General features: G+C 40.2%; 4 protein-coding genes and 1 pseudogene across 4 annotated transcripts; 3 read left to right on the plus strand and 2 right to left on the minus strand.

The window, feature by feature from the left end:
• The first annotated feature begins 1356 nt into the window (after nt 1–1356).
• Nucleotides 1357–3049, plus strand: LOC110756600 (UDP-glycosyltransferase 76F1-like). Its single transcript, XM_021958043.2, has 2 exons — nt 1357–1897; nt 2037–3049. The coding sequence occupies exons 1-2, from the start codon at nt 1426–1428 to the stop codon at nt 2948–2950; spliced, it is 1386 nt and encodes a 461-aa protein (XP_021813735.1). The 5' UTR covers nt 1357–1425; the 3' UTR covers nt 2951–3049.
• A 111-nt stretch (nt 3050–3160) lies between these two features.
• LOC110756599 (UDP-glycosyltransferase 76F1-like) lies at nt 3161–5471 on the plus strand. Its single transcript, XM_088247813.1, has 3 exons — nt 3161–3725; nt 3872–4124; nt 4661–5471. The coding sequence occupies exons 1-3, from the start codon at nt 3161–3163 to the stop codon at nt 5316–5318; spliced, it is 1476 nt and encodes a 491-aa protein (XP_088103939.1). The 3' UTR covers nt 5319–5471.
• A 23-nt stretch (nt 5472–5494) lies between these two features.
• On the minus strand, nt 5495–7093 carry LOC110756603 (7-deoxyloganetic acid glucosyltransferase-like; annotated as a pseudogene).
• A 393-nt stretch (nt 7094–7486) lies between these two features.
• On the plus strand, nt 7487–8344 carry LOC110763340 (18.1 kDa class I heat shock protein). The gene has a single exon (XM_021966104.2). The coding sequence runs from the start codon at nt 7657–7659 to the stop codon at nt 8119–8121; it is 465 nt and encodes a 154-aa protein (XP_021821796.1). The 5' UTR covers nt 7487–7656; the 3' UTR covers nt 8122–8344.
• A 5135-nt stretch (nt 8345–13479) lies between these two features.
• On the minus strand, nt 13480–16506 carry LOC110763342 (replication factor C subunit, putative (DUF620)). Its single transcript, XM_021966106.2, has 3 exons — nt 15806–16506; nt 15182–15562; nt 13480–14264 (listed from the first exon to the last, which is right to left on the minus strand). Exons 1-3 carry the CDS (start codon nt 16103–16105, stop codon nt 13605–13607), a joined length of 1341 nt encoding a protein of 446 aa, XP_021821798.1. The 5' UTR covers nt 16106–16506; the 3' UTR covers nt 13480–13604.
• Nucleotides 16507–18785: the final 2279 nt, after the last annotated feature.

Below are 18785 nucleotides of genomic sequence, written 5' to 3' on the forward strand. Positions count from 1 at the left end.
CGGTTGAAATTTAAATCCAACGGTCAAAATAATATTTTAAATTAATCTAGATCAGATCCAACCCCAAAACTCACTCCAAACTCTATAAATACCCATCCATTTCTCAAATAATCTTTTTTAGGTCAAATTGTTCAAAAAATTAAATTATGACGTTATTTAAAAAGATTAATGAAGAAAATTTTTCCATTAAAAAAAAAAAATTAGACTTAAACCATTCTTAAACAATTTAATAAAGTTGCGGACTTAAAATTTGAGTCCGAAGGGTTGGGAGAAAAAACGATTTAAGTCCGGGCAAAACCCAAATAGTCACTTTTTGGAGGGGGGAAATTTGGGTTTAACCTCTCATGGGTTGGAAAAGGCCTAACTTATAGGTAACATGATTTATTACTAAGTGTTTTTTTGTTGCTAATAATAACACTATTTACCTGTATGTCAGGTATATAATTTCATGTGGGTGCTTGTCTGATCAATTGGTATAATATGTGGGTCTTTACTTTTCATTGATTAAATTGTATTTTATCCATATATTAGGTAAATATTATCAAAGAAAGAATACAAAATTTAAATTAAGAAATTCAATTACAAAGAAATAATGCATTAAATTTAGATTTTAAATGTGTTTTCCTTATTTACCTCAAAGGGTAAAATCGTCACAATAAAAAAAGTAATAAATGTAAAGGACCTAAATCTAAAACAAAAAATACATAAACAGCTAATCATTTTAGACCCAGATCTAAGAAGCCATTTTCGTAATCTAGAGACTTTTTACTTGTTGAGGCTTTAGGGATATAGCGATACAGCAAGAGGAGAAATCGAACCTAAAGACATGAAATACGAGCTCTAACCATTTGAGCTATAAGAAATAGAACCATTATAGAGTGATTGGTATATGTATAGGAAATAGAAAATGTAGGGATCTATATTGGACAAGCCCTTTAATTTATTATAACGAAAGAGAATTGATAACGCAATTCCTCAACCAGCTTCAAGCCGGTGGACTAAGCCAACTTCTATTCTTCCACCTCGGTGACTTAGGTGTTAGCAAACATTGCCATCTGTGGGTGACTAATTAAATAATGTTACATACAGTGATTGTATGTTTATACACGGGTGTTCACTGTATGTTCATACACGGGTGTTGCTATATATATTCCAGTGCTCTGCTAATTCTCTCATTTTAGTCTTCTTATTCTTACCTGCAAGTTAAGTCGTGAGGTCGGTGCCCGAGAAAAAGATCATACTTTGAATTCAAACCCTCCACTGACCAATCACAAAGGCTTATGGTGTGGGTTGCCTGTGTTGACCAGTCATATAAATCTCACAATAAAGAAAAATATATTGTCTATAAGAACTCAACAAGTAGCAAAGTATTAACAATCTCAGAATCAGAAGCCAAGCAAACACAGTCAGTGATTCTGAATTCTAATGGAGCAAAGTAGAGGCCTGAGATTGATACTTCTCCCACTGCCATTTCAAGGCCATATAAACCCCATGCTAGAACTGGGCAACCTTCTTCACTCCAAAGGCTTTTCCATAACCATCGTCCACACCAAGTTCAACTCTCTCAACCCTTCAAGCCACCCACACTTCACCTTCCACTCAATCCCTGTCGACTTATCTGAATCTGAGGCCTCCAAAAAGGATGCTGGCCGTCTTCTTTCTATTATAAACGCTAAATGTGTTGAGCCTTTCAGGGAATGCTTGGCTACCTTGTTATCCGATGCAGAGGAGGACCCTGTTGCTTGCTTGATCTCAGACCCTCTCCTTCACTTCACTCGATCAGTTGCAGAGAGCCTTGAGCTCCCAAGGATTCTGTTAAGGACTGGGGGCGCCGCTTCCTTTGCTGTTTATGCTGCTTTTCCACTTTTGAAGGAAAAGGGTTACCTCCCAATACAAGGTACAAGTTCAAAGTTTCTTTCTTTCTTTCTTGGTTTTCTTTGTTCATTGCAATTTGCCTGTATATATCAAGACGACAAAATTAATGTTTAAAATTGCTTGCACTTATAAATTCGGTTTCTATTTTTGACACTGATTAGATTCTCGACTACAAGAGCCAGTGACAGAGCTGTCACCTTTCAAAGTTAAAGACCTGCCCAGAATGGACACTTGTGACCCTGAGATTTTTTACCAACTGATAACCAACATGGCAAATGAACCTAAGGCCTCATCTGGACTCATTTTCAACACTTTCGAAGACCTCGAACAACATGCACTTGCCACACTTAGCCAAGATTCTTACCCCAATATTCCAATTTTCCCAATAGGCCCATTTCACAAGTGTGACTTTGCAGCATCCTCTTCTTCAACTGGCTTATTAACAGAAGACCAGAGTTGCATTTCATGGCTAAACACTCAAGCACCGAAATCTGTTGTGTATGTTAGCTTTGGGAGCCTTGCTGCAGTAAAAGAAGCTCAGTTTTTGGAGATAGCTTGGGGACTAGCCAACAGCAACCACCCATTCTTGTGGGTGGTTCGACCCGGATTAGTCCATGGATCAGAACCATTGCCTGATGGGTTTCTTGAGAGTTTGAATGGGAGGGGCCACATTGTGAAATGGGCTCCACAGAAACAAGTACTGGCTCATCCAGCAGTTGGAGCCTTTTGGACTCACAATGGTTGGAATTCTACATTGGAGAGTGTTTGTGAGGGGGTCCCTATGATTTGCATGCCATGTTTCAGTGATCAAATGGCCAATGCAAGATATGTGAGCCATGTTTGGAAGATTGGGGTGCAGATAGAGAATGCCATTGAGAGAGCTGAGATTGAAAGAACCATTAATTTGTTAATGGTGGAGAAAGAAGGGGTAGAGATCAGAGACAGAGCATTGAAGCTAATGGAGAAGGCAAATCTTTGCCTCAAAGAAGGTGGCTCTTCATACCAATCTTTGGATAGATTGGTTAAACATATTTTATCAATAAAATCCTTTGCTTTTGAAAAGCAGAGTGAGTGATTCCTTGTTTTTCAAACCCCTACAATTAAATCATGAATTTGTTTGTATGTGTCCTTGTATTACAAAACCAGAAACGAACAGCAAACAGATTGAAAGTGAGACTCTGTTTCCCTTTTCCTTTATTATGGAAATGTAGTTTTGCTGCCTTGCGTTTTAATAAATGATGGTCCATCTTTTGTATCATAAAATGTTGTTGGGTTGTACCTGAAAATGTCGGTGGGGAGGGCGTACGGACCTAGCAAATGCATGGGCTCTATATATACAAACACAAGACACGACAAGTCAAGCAAACAAGTTGCAGTCATGGAACAAAGAAAGGACAGGAGATTGATACTTTTTCCACTGCCCTTGCAAGGCCACATAAGCCCCATGCTTGAGCTGGCCAATCTTCTGCACCTGAAAGGCTTTTCCATAACCATCATCCACACAACCTTCAACTCTCTCAACCCATCAACCCATCCACACTTCACCTTCCACTCAATCCCTGATGGCTTATCTGAAAGTGAAGCCTCCACAAAGGATCTTGTCCTCCTTCTCTCCCTTCTAAATGCTAAATGTGTTGAGCCTTTGAGGGAGTGCTTGTCTAGCTTGTTGTCTGATGTTTCAGAGGAGCCTGTTGCTTGCTTGATCTCTGATGTTCTCCATGTCTTCACTGAATCTGTTGCTCACAGCCTTAAACTCCCAAGGCTTGTGCTAAGAACCGGAGGCGCTGCTTCCTTTGCTGTTTTTGCTGCATTTCCACTTCTGAGGGAGAAAGGTTACCTCCCCATACAAGGTTTGGTTTTCCTTCTTTCTTGGTAATTGGTAGGTATTAGATTTAGATTAGGAAAATTTGGTACCACATAATTGCTATTACCTAATGTTGAGCTCATCTAAATCATTGACAACTAATATTTGCCTTCCTTTCTATTTTGGCATTAGAGTCTCGACTAGAAGAGCCGGTGACAGAGTTTCCACCTCTCAAAATCAAAGACCTTCCTTTGATCAACAGGTGTGCCTCAGAGGATTATAATCAGCTAGTAGCCGGCCTGTCAAATGGAGCCAAAGCCTCATGCGGGCTCATCTTTAATACTTTTGAACACCTTGAACAACATGCACTGGCCACAATAAGCCAAAAGATTTCCAATGTTCCAATTTTCCCAATAGGTCCATTTCACAAGTTTTTCCCTGCAGCCTGATGTAGGACGAAATATGGTCACTTATGACACTAGGAAAAGAAGGAAGGCGTATCGTTGAGATTTTCTAATTGATTGAAGAAGAATTGGAGTGAAGAAGAATTGGAGCGAAGAAGTGAAAAGGGACATAGCAGGAATTTGCAGATTTGGCGTCCGAGCTCCGATTAGGACGCAAAATACCATTTCGGAAAGGGAACGACGCCACGAGTCAAACTCACAGCTTTGCTGTGATGTATGATGGATTTTGGCATTCTGAGGTCGTTTGGCCTTCCAAAACCGCATTCAAAGTTTCGTAGTTAATTTTCGGAATAAATTCAGTTTTTCAGTTTTTCAGTTTTAATGTAATAACTCCCCTAGCAGTTACAAGGGTTGAGAGTTGTGTATTTAGGCAGGTTTGTCTAACGTTTTTGTACACTTCAGTTTTATGAATCAAATAATTCAAAGAGAATTTTCTCTCCAATTTCTTGGTGGATTCCAGATTATCGTTCTTTAGGATTTTCGCTTGAAAATCTATTTGCTTGTGCTGCGTCACAGCCTCTTCTTCTTCTAGTGGCTTATTATCAGAAGACCAGAGTTGCATTCCATGGCTAAACACTCAAGCACCAAAGTCTGTTGTGTATGTTAGCTTTGGGAGCCTTGCTGCAATAAAGGAAGCTCAGTTTTTGGAGATAGCTTGGGGGCTAGCCAACAGCAACCAGCCCTTTTTGTGGGTGGTTCGACCTGGATTAGTCCATGGATCAGAACCATTTCCCAGTGGGTTTGTTGAGAGTTTAAATGGGAGGGGTCACATTGTGCAATGGGCTCCACAGAAACAAGTACTGGCTCATCCAGCAGTTGGAGCCTTTTGGACTCACAATGGTTGGAATTCTACATTGGAGAGTGTTTGTGAGGGGGTCCCTATGATTTGCATGCCATGTTTCACTGATCAATTGGTGAATGCAAGATATGCAAGTGATGTTTGGAAGGTTGGGTTGCAGTTAGAAGATGGGATGGAGAGAGGTATGATTGAGAAAACAATAAGAAAACTAATGGTGGAGAAAGAAGGGGAAGAGATCAGAGACAGAGCCTTAAAGCTGATGGAGAAGGCAAATCTTTGCTTCAAACAAGGTGGCTCGTCATTCCAATCCTTGGATGGATTGGTTAAACACATTTTGTCATTAGAACCATTTGTTTTTCAAACTCAGAGTCAGTGAATCCACAATTTGGTGTTTGGGTTATTGAACTAGATTATCTAATAACCGCTATGTAGATTTCCAACTATAATATCATTTCTACTCCATTTTGTACTACAAGATTTCTATTACAGCCAAGCTTTTGATTTACGCATTATGTTCTTCTCTTAACCAAAAACTGATCATGTTGGCCTTGTTTATAGAAGTTCGCAAGTAGAGGCTTGTTGCAGGCTCCTCCTTCGAATGTCGTCAATTAGACGGTCTAAACTGCAATAAGAAGAACCACCTTGATTCACACTTGCTCTTGCCAAATCTGCCATCTCTGTTGCTGATTTCATAAACTCAACCTTCCTCTCCCCCATCAAATCCCTAATCATTTTCTCAATGATCTCTCTGTCACACCTATCTTTCATGTCAAATCCCAGCTTCCACACCTCACTCACAAGCCTGCTGTTCACCATTTGATCAGCAAAATAAGACCAACACATCATTGGCACCCCAGCGACTATGCTCTCCAAAGTTGAGTTCCAACCACTGTGTGTCCAGAACCCACCAATGGCCTGGTGCTTCAAGACCTCCTCTTGTGGTGTCCAACCCACCATGTACCCTCTCTCCCTCTTCCCCACCAACAGCTCCTCCGGAGCCTGACCCTCACCGCCTTCCCCCAACACTGAGTCAGGCCTCATAACCCACTAAAACCGCTTCCTACTATTCACCAAACCATACCAAATCTCCATGAGCTCATCCCTTGTCATGACTGCTATGCTTCCAAAGCTTACATAGAGAACTGATTTTGGGGGCTGGGCGTCAAACCATGCCATGCAGCTCCTGTCTTCTTCCCAGAGACTGTTTGATGCAATTGGCGCTGTTTCCTTTATTGATGCCAGCCTTGAGCTTAGGTGGGTGTGGAGTGGTCCAATGGCATAAGTGTTGGGAATGTGATTACGTATATGACAGAGTGCTGGCGCTTCCAGTTCTTCAAACGTGTTCACTATGAGTGCGTCGGCTCTGACATTGCCTTGGCTGTCTTATTACAAACTGCAGAGTTTTATCGGCAGCAACATTGCTGGTGCGGCAAAATCCTGGGAGGTCCCGCCGCCGCAAAAAGGCCTCCATTCCTGGCACAGATGTTACCAGCATATCCATTTTGCTTTCTGAAACATGTTAAAAATAAATTGATTGTTCATAACTTCATAGATCAAATGTGAATATAATACATAGGACTAAACTATAAGAATATATTTATGTATTATATATGTTACCTTTGAAGGGAAGCTCACTGGCTTCAATGAGTTTTGGCATATAAAAATAAGACCAGTAGCAAGAAGCACTTATGGTACGGAAAGAGATGCTCATAAGTCCAATCTCTTTGGCAATGTCAGTTGCAAAGTTCATGATCCCATCAGCCACAACACAGGTTATGGGTGGCCAAGAGTCCAAGCCCAATTGAGCAGAAAGCACTATTTCTCTGAATAGTGGTTTGGTCACACAACTTACAGAATCAAACATCTCTAGCATTCGAGCACCCGAATGTGGGTGGTCATCTAGTAGACCGTCGGTGATGGTGTCGAAATGAAATCTGGGATAGCGTGTGAAGTGGGATTGAATGTCGGTGTGACGAAGAAGGCGATTATGAACAAAGTGGGAATTGAGGAAGGTAATGTGGAAGTTGGCAAGGCAGAGTAGCTCTGCAAACTTGAGCGTTGTAGTGACATGACTTTGCAATGGCAAAGGGAAGATGAGAACATGAGGACCAATTGATCTTTGATCCAATTCCATTGAAAACTTATAAACCATGAGGTCTGGAACTACGTGCTCCCAGTTCTTGAGTGCATGCATCTTATATTTACCAATTCTGAACTGTACCATGCAGGACTTTTGATCAACATCCCTGAACAACCACATTTACACATTTTGAGCTGATTTCTTGAAGCATGTAAAAGTTATGTGGCAAGGTCTCTGAAATAGAATTAACCCAACTTTTTGTAAAGCCCAGCCCAATCCAACCCAACCTCACCCAACTCTTGGAGATGAAAAAGAGCACTGGGCTTTTGGTTTGGGTGGAAAGAATCGAAATTGACACCAGGGTTTGCCGCGGGACACGTAGAGGCTCTGCATGTTGGAAGAAGTTGGTAGAAGTATATAGAAGTCTCTGGTTTTTTCTTCTTTTTGGATAACTACAGAACTCTCTGTTTTAGGATTGGAATTATTATTGTAAATCTAAAAGAACCATGAAGGTGCCTGAACCTTCTTTGCCATCCTATATGTATACCTCACTCCCCACCCACCTCATCAGATAGAATCAATCGTCCAAAGCTTAATACCCTTCACTCAAAGCAACCCAAATCTCTCAACCCAAATGGCTCTCAGCATCTTTGGTGGCCGACGAAGCAACGTCTTCGATCCGTTTTCTCTTGACATCTGGGACCCCTTTGAGGGCCTTGGTACTCTGGCCAACATCCCACCCTCTGCTCGCGAAACGACTGCCATCGCCAACACTCGCATTGACTGGAAAGAGACCCCAGAAGCCCACATCTTCAAGGCTGACCTCCCGGGGCTGAAAAAGGAGGAAGTGAAAGTTGAGGTTGATGACGGGAAGGTGCTTCAGATCAGCGGAGAGAGGAGCAGAGAGCAGGAGGAGAAGAACGACAAGTGGCACAGGATTGAGAGGAGCAGCGGCAAGTTTTCGAGGAGGTTCAGGTTGCCGGAGAATGCGAAAATTGATCAGGTCAAGGCTAGCATGGAGAATGGGGTTCTCACCGTGATTGTGCCCAAGGAGGAGGAGAAGCAGCCCCAGGTCAAGGCCATTGACATCTCTGGCTAAACAAAATCCTCAACCTCAATCAACTCAACTCCACCTCCCCTTTGAGCTAAATCGTAATTATGTTAAATAAGCATGGTTTGTTTGGTTAATCTCTTGTGTTTTGTTTCTTGTATTTTAAGTTTCTGTGTCTGTCTGTGGGTGAGAGTTGAGTGACAGTGTGCTGATTTTCATGTACGGTTTCTTGTTCTGAAATATAATAAATTTTATTTTTTTGTTTGATAAATTATTGCTTAGTTTTGGATTAAAACGAGTCCATTACATAGCAGGACGGTCCAAAATACCCAATTTCAGCTACATTTATTTAGTGACGGCTGGACCATAATACCATACAGAAAAGCTTAATTAATTACTTAATTAAATTAAATTAAATTAAATTAACCAGAAATCTCAATGAACTCTCGCGTTTAGGGATGGTTTAGGGATGGTTTAGGGATGGCAACAGGCAAGTTTAGGGCCGGGTATGTGTCAGGATCCTTGACAAGTGGGCCCATTGAGATCAGTCCATAAGTGAATTGGATTCTATCCATCCCAGGCCATTCTTATCTTAGCCAATCCTTCTCTTAAGATTTGATGACGTATTTATACCTTATTGGAGGTTAAAAAAAGGCATGAATGAAAAATTGTTTATTGTAATTTATCTTTTATTGCTTTATTTTCTTCCCCGAGTTTTGTATCAGTATGACAATACCATTCCCCTCTTCTATCTCCGGTAAAAAAAATCCCCTATTTTTATTAATAAATATTTGATAAATTTTTTGATAATTTAAGCAATGTAGTTTGATTCTATCCAAATTAAGAGACACATACAAATTTCCATTTATAATTTCGTCCAAAATACACTTCCATATAAGAGACATGTTATTTTTTTCATCAAGAAATTGAACATAAATAGTCAAACAATATGGGTAGAATATTTTCAGATATATTTTATTCTCCGAAAGGAGGTATTTATAATACAGGTTACAAACCCTAGTAGGGTTTAATTAGGAAATAAGTGGAATCCCAATTACATAATATCTATACAAAAGGAAAAATAAATAAAACCCAAATAGAATAGGATATATTCTACTCGCCAACACTCCTCCTCAAGTTGGAGCAAAGACGTCACGCATGCCCAACTTGTCAAGCGAGTTGAGAAAGATACTTGTAGAAACAGCTTTCGTAAGAACATCAGCTAACTGATACTCTGAACGGATGAAGGGGAAGGACACAATCTCCGCATCCAACTTTTCTTTAATGAAATTTCGATCAACCTCCACATGTTTTGTACGGTCATGTTGTACAAGATTATGAGCAATTGCAATCGCAGCCGTATTGTCACAATATAAATCCATGGGTTTATTAGGCCCAAAACCAAGGTCTTTCAACAATCTCCTCAACCATAGTAACTCAGATACACCATGGGCCATTCCCCGATACTCCGCCTCAGCACTAGATCTAGACACCACCTTTTGTTTCTTGCTCCTCCACGTAACAAGATTGTCACCCACAAACATAAAATACCCAGATGTCGAACGCCTATCTGTGGCTGAACTTGCCCAATCAACATCTGTATACCCTTCTATATTCGTATGGCCATACTTGGAGAAAACCCCTTGCCAGGAGTTACTTTCAGATACCTTAAAATACGAGTCACAGCCCCCATATGATCCACACTAGGAGAGTGCATAAACTGACTCACTATATTTACAGCATACGCAATGTCCGGACGGGTATGAGCTAAATAAATAAATTTCCCCACAAGTCGTTGATAACGTTCTTTATCAGTTGGAACTTGATCGGGATATATCCCCAACTTATGATTCTGCTCACTAGGGGTATCAATTGGTTTACAATCTAACATTCCAGTTTCTGCAAGTAAATCCAAAACATACTTTCTTTGGGATATAAAAATACCATGTTTAGATCTGGCAACTTCAATCCCAAGAAAATACTTTAAATCACCCAATGATTTCATCTCGAACTCAGAAGCCAGATACTTCTGAAGACTCTGTATCTCCACATGATCATCTCCAGTCACAATCATATCATCAACATAAACAATTAAAGCCGTCAATTTACCTTTATGACGCTTCAGAAACAAAGTATGATCAGAGTTACTTTGCACATACTCAAACTTCTTCATGGATGCAGCAAATCTTCCAAACCACGCTCTTGGAGACTGCTTTAATCCATACAAGGATTTCCGTAGCTTGCACACCACACCCTCCTTAGAAGTCACAGGGATACCCGGCGGAGGATCCATATATATTTCTTCCTTGAGGTCACCATGGAGGAATGCATTTTTGACATCAAATTGTAGCAGCGGCCAGTCACGGTTAGCAGCTAAGGATAAGAGTACGCGTACAGTGTTGAGCTTAGCTACTGGAGCAAAAGTCTCTGTGTAATCCACTCCATATGTCTGAATATACCCTTTTGCTACCAATCTTGCCTTGTAACGGTCAATGGAACCATCAGCCTTGTGCTTCAAAGTAAACACCCATCTGCACCCAACTGCCTTTTTTCCTTTTGGTAAAAGAACTAACTCCCAAGTAGCATTCTTGTTCAAGGCTTCCATTTCAACATGCATTGCATCTACCCAGTTTTGATCAGAAAGAGCATCCTGCAACTTAGTTGGCACACATACACTAGATAATTGACACAAATATGATGCATATGACTTAGATAAACGATGAGTTGACATATAATGGTTAATGGGATATTTAGACTTGGCATGTATATCAGGAGAATATTGCACTTTAGGTTTCCCACGGGTAGTACGTGGAGGCAAAGAATAGGTAGGCACATCACTAGAAAGTACCTCATTATCACAACTTGATTGAGGCAATGGCAGGGCAGAGGGGGGTCTACTATCAATTTCATCTGTACGAGAGTCGCCAATATCACTGTTATGTCCTTCTGAGAGAGGCTCTTCATCTGTACGAGAGTCGCCAATATCACTGTTATGTCCTTCTGAGAGAGGCTCGAAAACACCAACAATTTCATCTGGCGACCGGTCGTGGCTTTCCTCGCGACCGGTCGCGTCACTCGTATCGGTACTGTTGTCGCTCGTCGAAGCGAGCGACCGGTCGCTTCCTATGTGCGACCGGTCGTTTTCATCACAGAGTCGTTGGCGATCGGTCGCGTCTTCCCTGCGACCGGTCGCTTCCTGTTCGCTAGAAATTCCTTCATCAGGTCCAAAAACTTCCATATTTTCCACTCCGAAACTCTTCAATTCACTCCCCCTCTCCCCCTGAATTGAATATGAGGGAGAGACATAGTAGGGTACTTCTTCATGAAAAGTAACATCCAAAGTGACATGTACCTTCTGAGTAGGCGGGTGATAACACTTATAACCCTTATGAGTAGTAGAATAACCAATGAAGACGCAGCGGAGAGCACAAGGATCAAGTTTACTCCGTTGATGGGAGTAGACATGAACATACGCAACACACCCAAACACCTTCGGAGGTAACTTAGAGACCGAAACCGGAGGAGTAAGAGCACACAACACATCAAGTGAAGTCTTGAAATCAAGAACCCGACTAGGAGTACGGTTAATCAAGTAGGCCGCGGCCAAGACACCATGTCCCCAAAGATGATGACGAACATACATATCCAACATAAGAGAGCGGGCAACTTCAAGTAACTGACGATTCTTCCTTTCAGACACGCCATTCTGTTGAGGAGTGAATGAAGTGGTAGTTTAGTGAATGATACCGTGATCACGAAAGAACTGATTCAATGTATGATTCACATATTCACCGCCATTATCGGTCTGAAAAACTTTAACATGAGCATGAAACTGAGTAGACACCATGGCACAAAAATCAGGGAGAATAGAGGCAACATCATGTTTATTCTTCATCAAATACACCCATGTTAAGTGAGTGCAGTCATCAATAAACGTAACAAACCAACGGAAACCATTTGAAGTCACACGAGCAGGACCCCATACATCAGAATGGACTAACTCAAAAGGCAAGGCAGCTTTATTATTACTTAAGGGAAAAACAGTACGGTGACTCTTGGCCATTACACAAGTTTCACATTTGAAACTAGACTCATCATAGGAGCGGAATAAAGATGGAAACAGACGCTTAAGGTAGCCAAATGACGGGTGTCCCAAGCGACGATGCCATAACCAAATTTGCTGTTTGTCTTTGACACTACAACGTTGAACAGTATTAACGACACGATCACGAACTGGTGCAGAAGGTAATGTCAAATAATACAACCCCCCTATCCGTTTACCATGCCCAATCACCTCGTGAGTCTTGAGATCCTGAAAAGAGCAATGGGTAGGATAGAAAGTAGCAGAAGCATTAAGTGTATCAAGTAAGCGACCAACAGATAACAAGTTACAATGGATATTGGGAACTAATAACGCACGAGACAAGGACAGAGTTGGGGTGAAAAAAATGGTGCCCTCGCCAGTAATTGGAGAGGGCAAACCATTAGCACTAGTTATATATATGGGTCACGGGTGTTACTAGACAACTCATCAAAAAATTTAGCATTATAAGTCATATGATCAGAAGCACCAGTGTCAATTATCCAAGTATTAGAGCCAGTACCTGGAATAGAGTCAGAAACACGCAAATTTGCAGAAGCAGCAGCAGCACCAACAATGGAATTATCACCCATGATTGTAGCAGAAACTCAACAAATCACGCAGGGTATACAACAGATCACAGCACAAACACAAATATGGCAGATGCACGAAGACAACAGAGGCACAAACACAGTAGAGGCAGATGCACGAACACAGTAGAGGCACAAACACGACAGAGCACACAGCGGAACACGGCAAAGGCACAGACACAAGAACCCTAAAAGAAATTAGGGCACACAGTAGAACACGGGTGGGCACAACACACACAGGTCACCAGAAACCTGGCTCTGATACCAAGTCAAACAATATGGGTAGAATATTTTCAGATATATTTTATTCTCCGAAAGGAGGTATTTATAATACAGGTTACAAACCCTAGTATGGTTTAATTAGGAAATAAGTGGAATCCTAATTACATAATATCTATACAAAAGGAAAAATAAATAAAATCCAAATAGAATAAGATATATTCTACTCGCCAACATAAATTAGGACTTACAGTAAAACAACATACGTCAAATTATCAGAATTGAAATGACATATAGTAAACTATGTGTCAAATTGCCAAAATTGAAACCACATTGCCAAAATTGAAACCACATAAACAAAATGCCAAAATTGAAACCACATAAACAAAAGTGTTTTTCATTAAATTGTGATGATAGTTAAACTAAAGTGAAAAATCAGAAAAACAACAAGGACGAAGGGTGATATTTTTTGCTTTTTCGTAAATAACATAATAGGTCAATGGGTTTTCTAAAAAATATCATTAAGGCCCAATGGGCCAAGCCCATGCCACAAATCAAATTTTATTAAAAAGTGTGACAGGCGACATATCTAAACTCAGTAATTATGCTATGTACAAAAATTGAATGAAAACCTCGAATTTTTACAATTCTTGGTCGCTGCTGCTTTCACTATTGTCCGGATCATATTCAACATCATCATCAAATGCAACGACTTTAGAAGCACTGATTCTCCAAGAAGCAGATCGAATTTTAAACGGCATTTTTGAATGAGCACTGATCACCATGGCATTGGCTCCACATTTTGCTTCTTCTTCCTCCTTCTTTAGGTCACCAGGAGGCAAGAAGCAGTCCATGGACAGGCCCTTGATGTTAAAATCAACCTCCTCAATCTCCCAAACCTCCTCCATTCTCGTCCTGGAATGCGTTTCTGAGCTCTCGCCGAACCTGAACAAGGAGACAGACGTCCTGCCGCCGTGCGCGATGTTGATGCCGTCCACGGTTCTGTAGTCTCGGACGTAAGACTCCATGGTGGTCTCCCAGAAAATGCCGCTGTCGGTTCCTGAGGAGGGTTTGATTTTGAGGAGGTGAGAGTCTTCTAGCTGGACGAGGAGGCCTGTTCTTTGGCTGAAATAGCCCCACACTGAGTGCCTTATTATTTCCACGTTGTTGCTGCTTCGTGCTCTTAGGGTTGAGGGATCGGCTTCCAGCTTGAGGATGAAGCAGTCTTCGTCGTTGATTGCTTTCTCGCCGACGCAAACTGCGTTGCTGAATAAGTTGGCTGTTGACCTTGGATCAAGACCCTGTTCAGTACAATTATATTCCACTATGAGTATTTTGTGCATATTTAAAACCAAAAATATTTGTATATACATTGTTATTGTTGTGACTTTTTCTCAAAGTCTATTCGGTAGAGAGTGCCCCACAAACGTGCAGCGTGGGCCATATAATTAGATGGGTACAGACCAACATAGAAGTCAGGGCTTCCCAAGGCTAAGTCAAAAGAACCCAAAAGAAACACTGTGGGTAGCTTTATCTTTTCTGGACGGGAAGGCTGTAATGAGGGAGAAATTTTTAAATGTTCCAGTTACACCACGTGTTTGGTGTACCATCCAATAAACATAGAACATGTGGAATTATTATCCAACTTACTGCATTTCTTCTTATGACATGTGGCGGATTGCATTGGACATATTCCATATGTCTTCCGTCTATTGGATGGTACACCAATCACGTGGTGTACCGGGAACACTCAAAAATTACTCGTAATGAGGGTATTAACGAGAGTTTATAATGAGGAGGTTCTTAATAGTTATTTCATCTTTTACAGAGTTATTATTAGACTACGGAGTTGAACCCTTCAGTACTAAAAAAACTTACTTGTAATGGAATATCACTGTTTTGTTATTCTGGACCAATAAAACAGTAACATGTAAAAAAGTTTTATACACGTCATTGTGTTATTAATCAGAATAACAAAAAGTATTATCCCGTGAGAGGAGAGTTTCTCTCAACACCCAAAAAAACATTCATTAAAGCAAGCCCACCACCAAAAGCAAATGATCACCATCAAAGTAAGTGACAAAAATTCCCAAATGCCCATGATTTTGCCAGATTTAATCATCTAGATGAGTTCTCTAATGGTGATTCACCAAAAATTATTAAATAAAAAAATAACTATCGAGAAAGAGAGGTGAGGTGGGGTGGGGTGGGGTGGTACCTGAAGGAGACGCCTGAGAGGACGAGGAGGGCCTCGAGAGGCGTGAGAGTGGTGCCATGGAGTTTGGCGCCAAGCCACATTCCCGTCGCTCCCTGCACTGATTTTGCAACCAGACACCACCAATTCTAAGCACCAAAGCTCTGGTCTTTTCTGCCACAGCACAAACCCACCCATCTCGCCACCACCTCCAGTTGATCTCAACAAGCTCTTCACCTTCACCTTGTTATTGTTACTGTTCAAGCTCCTCTCTCCGGTGGAAAACTCTGACGCTGCCATCTTCACCTTCCCCATTGCATACATGCTCTCTACTGAGTTCAAGGCCTTCTCTCCCCCAACTGCTGCTATGTACTGTTTCACTATGTATTTAGCCATTGAAACCTCCTACAAATTAATCATAAAATACCCAATAAGTAATTATTTATTAAGAAGCAAACTTCATGTGTAACAAAATTTTCATGTCCATAAGTACTCTAATTTAATCTCTTGTTTGACTTATCTTGTCAAATTGTAAATATTTGTATCTTCACGATCATATTGAATTTTACTTGAACATGTAACTAAGATTCATAGTCTTGCAATATAAGTGGCGTAAGAGAATATTATCCTAATTTGATCATTACTTACGAAAGGTTGGTCTTTGATGGTGCGGTTGATGGGTTGGTGGTCCTTTGGAATGGGAAGGGGAATGAGAGGAGCTCCAATAACACCAAGCAAGAGCTGGACCTCAGCGTTTTTGCTCCCAAAGACGGTGTTGATCTGTGATCGGTCGGTGTTGGATGATTTCATCCACGACTTCATGTTGTGCCATGAGATGGTGTTGTTGTTCTTGTTATAGTCGGTATCAAACATCTCTTCCGGGATTGGGACCTCGAGGACGGTTTCAAGCCCATCTTCACGGTCCAAATTAGGACAAAGCTTCCTCATGATGATGAGAAAGAGCAGAGCAGAGCAGAAGAAAGCAGAGCGGATATTAATTGGGAAAAAAAGGAGAGTTTAGGAGGAGAGAGTATTGGATTGTACTATATATATATATATATATATGTGGGACTGTAGGGTTTTGGTTGGAAACAGAGCTAACTTTGTGGGACTAGGAAAGAATACTAAGAGGAATTAAGGTGGGTGTGAAGTTGTTGTTCAGTCTTTGATTCAAAGGGAGGGAGGGAGGAGGGATAGAGAGGGTGTTTCTGCACTCTGTAGCTGTTAAACATTATACCAACCGACCAATGGCTCTCATTCTAACGTGGCTCACTTTGTCTATGTCGTGTTTGCACGCTCACTCTCTCTCTCTCTCTCTCTCTCTTTGAAACTTGGTTTGTTCTTAGCTTATTTTATAATTGATATCCAATGGAATAAACTACTCATCCAAACAAAACGGGTATGTTGAATCAAAATTGGGTTAAAGTAGAAGTAGTGTTAAAGCAATTAATTATATCCAGAGTGTGACTTTGATTTCAACCAATCAAATATAAGTCTCGTTACTTATTTTCTCATTTCTTCTCTTTTTTCGTACACACAACAACTCAGTTTTGACATAAGAAAAAAGTCTTAGAGTAAAGACAAAATACGTGCAAATTATTGACGAGTCATTACTTACTTAGGATTTTGGCTCCTTACCTATTTATTTAGTCTTATTGTAATTGAGATTTATTTCCTATTGTATTTAGGGTTAACACATCTTTATACTTCTTTATAAATACCTCCATAATGAAGAACAATACAGCATATATGAATACGCTTATTAGGTAAAACTCTGGTGTTACGATGTTGTAGTTTAAACCTAGCTTCGTGGTCACTCTTTCATCATTAGGCCACCCATGACCAAAGTGTCAGCTTGACCAGCATACAGTAAACAAGGCTCATTCACAATACACATAACAAGGAAAAAAGAGAGAAAAGGATAAAGCAAAAGAGGTAGCTCCTCCTCCTACTGTGACAAAGAGAGTATGTCCCCATATGACTGTGGCACTTTGCTGCCTTTAACAGCAGCATATCTGACGCAAAAACTTTTATGCATTAAAACAGATAAGATCTTTAACAATATTAATAATAATCAAGTGATTAATTATGATTCATTGGATGCTATGCCGGAGCATGCGACCGACATTTTAATTGAGTCTGAAAATTAAGCATGGTGGTGGTTGATTGCTTGGGTCGACACTCAATCTAATTCTGTCTCAAATTTTTGATAATATTGCTGCATTACAAATTACATTAGCTGTATCTGTACGTGCTCTCTGTTTTTTTTTAAAATTTAATTTTTTCTTAATTAATTTGTTTAGTGAATTAAGCAATTTGTCGTTTGCAAAACAAGAAACTGAAAGATACAAAGTTCCTGAATTACACGCATTAGATTAACCGAATGTCGCTGCGAGGTTGTGACACGTGTTGCTAATGGCTGCTGAACCAGGAGCCTATGATGTTCTCATCAATCATGTCCAGCACGTTCTTATGAAATCTCAATCTAATAATAATAAATAAAAATATTGAAGACATTATATTTATATAATTAATTAAAGATTACCTTTTATCCACTCGAGCGGTGACACACTGACGAGGTAAGGTAACAATATTGTTGGTTTTTTTTTTGTGTGGGTTACAAACAACATTGTTGTTGTTACAGACATTCTGAGGGATGACAAAAAAACTGATGTTTAAAAGATATGCATTGCTGTCTTGCTTTATTTTTAATGTTTAACAAATAGAATCATATCTAAACAAAATATATAAAAGCACAAAAAGACATCTCTTATGCATTTTATATGGCCAGAGCTCAGAAGAGTTTTTATCCCTTATTTATATTTTCTTTTCTTTTTTCAATAAACTTTTTTTTGAGATCATGATTCATGGAGTGTAAGTCCAATTCGTAAGTCATGAGCCAGCTCATGGTGCAGTGGATAATTTTTGTGCCTGCCAGTAAAATCATTGAAAAGAAGGGAAAGAAAAAAGAAAGAAAGAAGGAGAATTTCAATGAATTAGACGTGGGTTGAAAACTCAGTTATACAAGGAAAAGAAAAAGTCCAACACACCATGTTATTCACCTAAGTTGTTCTAATATGGTGCAAAAAAATAGAGAGAGATTTTATTTTGGAGGCAATCACTTAATGATGACATTATCATAAATTAATGAAGTTTAAGTTATGGTTATGGATAAATGAATCATAAGAAAGAAAGAAATAAAGTGAGTGAGTTCCTACCACGAGCTGTGTCTGTGGCCTATAAACATTGTCACCGCCAATCACGGCACCCTCCTTGCAGCAACTCGTGCATACACCTAAAACTAGAACTTCACCCCAATTTCTCTTTCTTTCTTTGTTTATGCCTAATGCTGTGAGTGGTCACACTCCCACATTGTTTGTCATTTTATCAACTAACTATCATTTCTTCCGAAATTGCATGTGAGCTTGAACCTTTTTTCATATCAAGCACGACTGACTAACCTTAGCAAGTGATCACGTGTGACTCACTTTAGAACTCCTCGTCTGTATTATCCATTCGTACAATTCTAATACGGTTTTGCTAACGCATGCCAAGTTTAAGCACAACACAAGGATACTTACCCAACTTTTGCAGGGGTATAAGAGTTTTGACAACTCTTACCACATTT

The sequence above is a fragment of the Prunus avium genome, chromosome 2 (assembly GCF_965620075.1).
Source record: "Prunus avium chromosome 2, drPruAviu1.hap1.1, whole genome shotgun sequence".
NCBI classification, from domain to species: Eukaryota; Viridiplantae; Streptophyta; class Magnoliopsida; order Rosales; family Rosaceae; genus Prunus; species Prunus avium.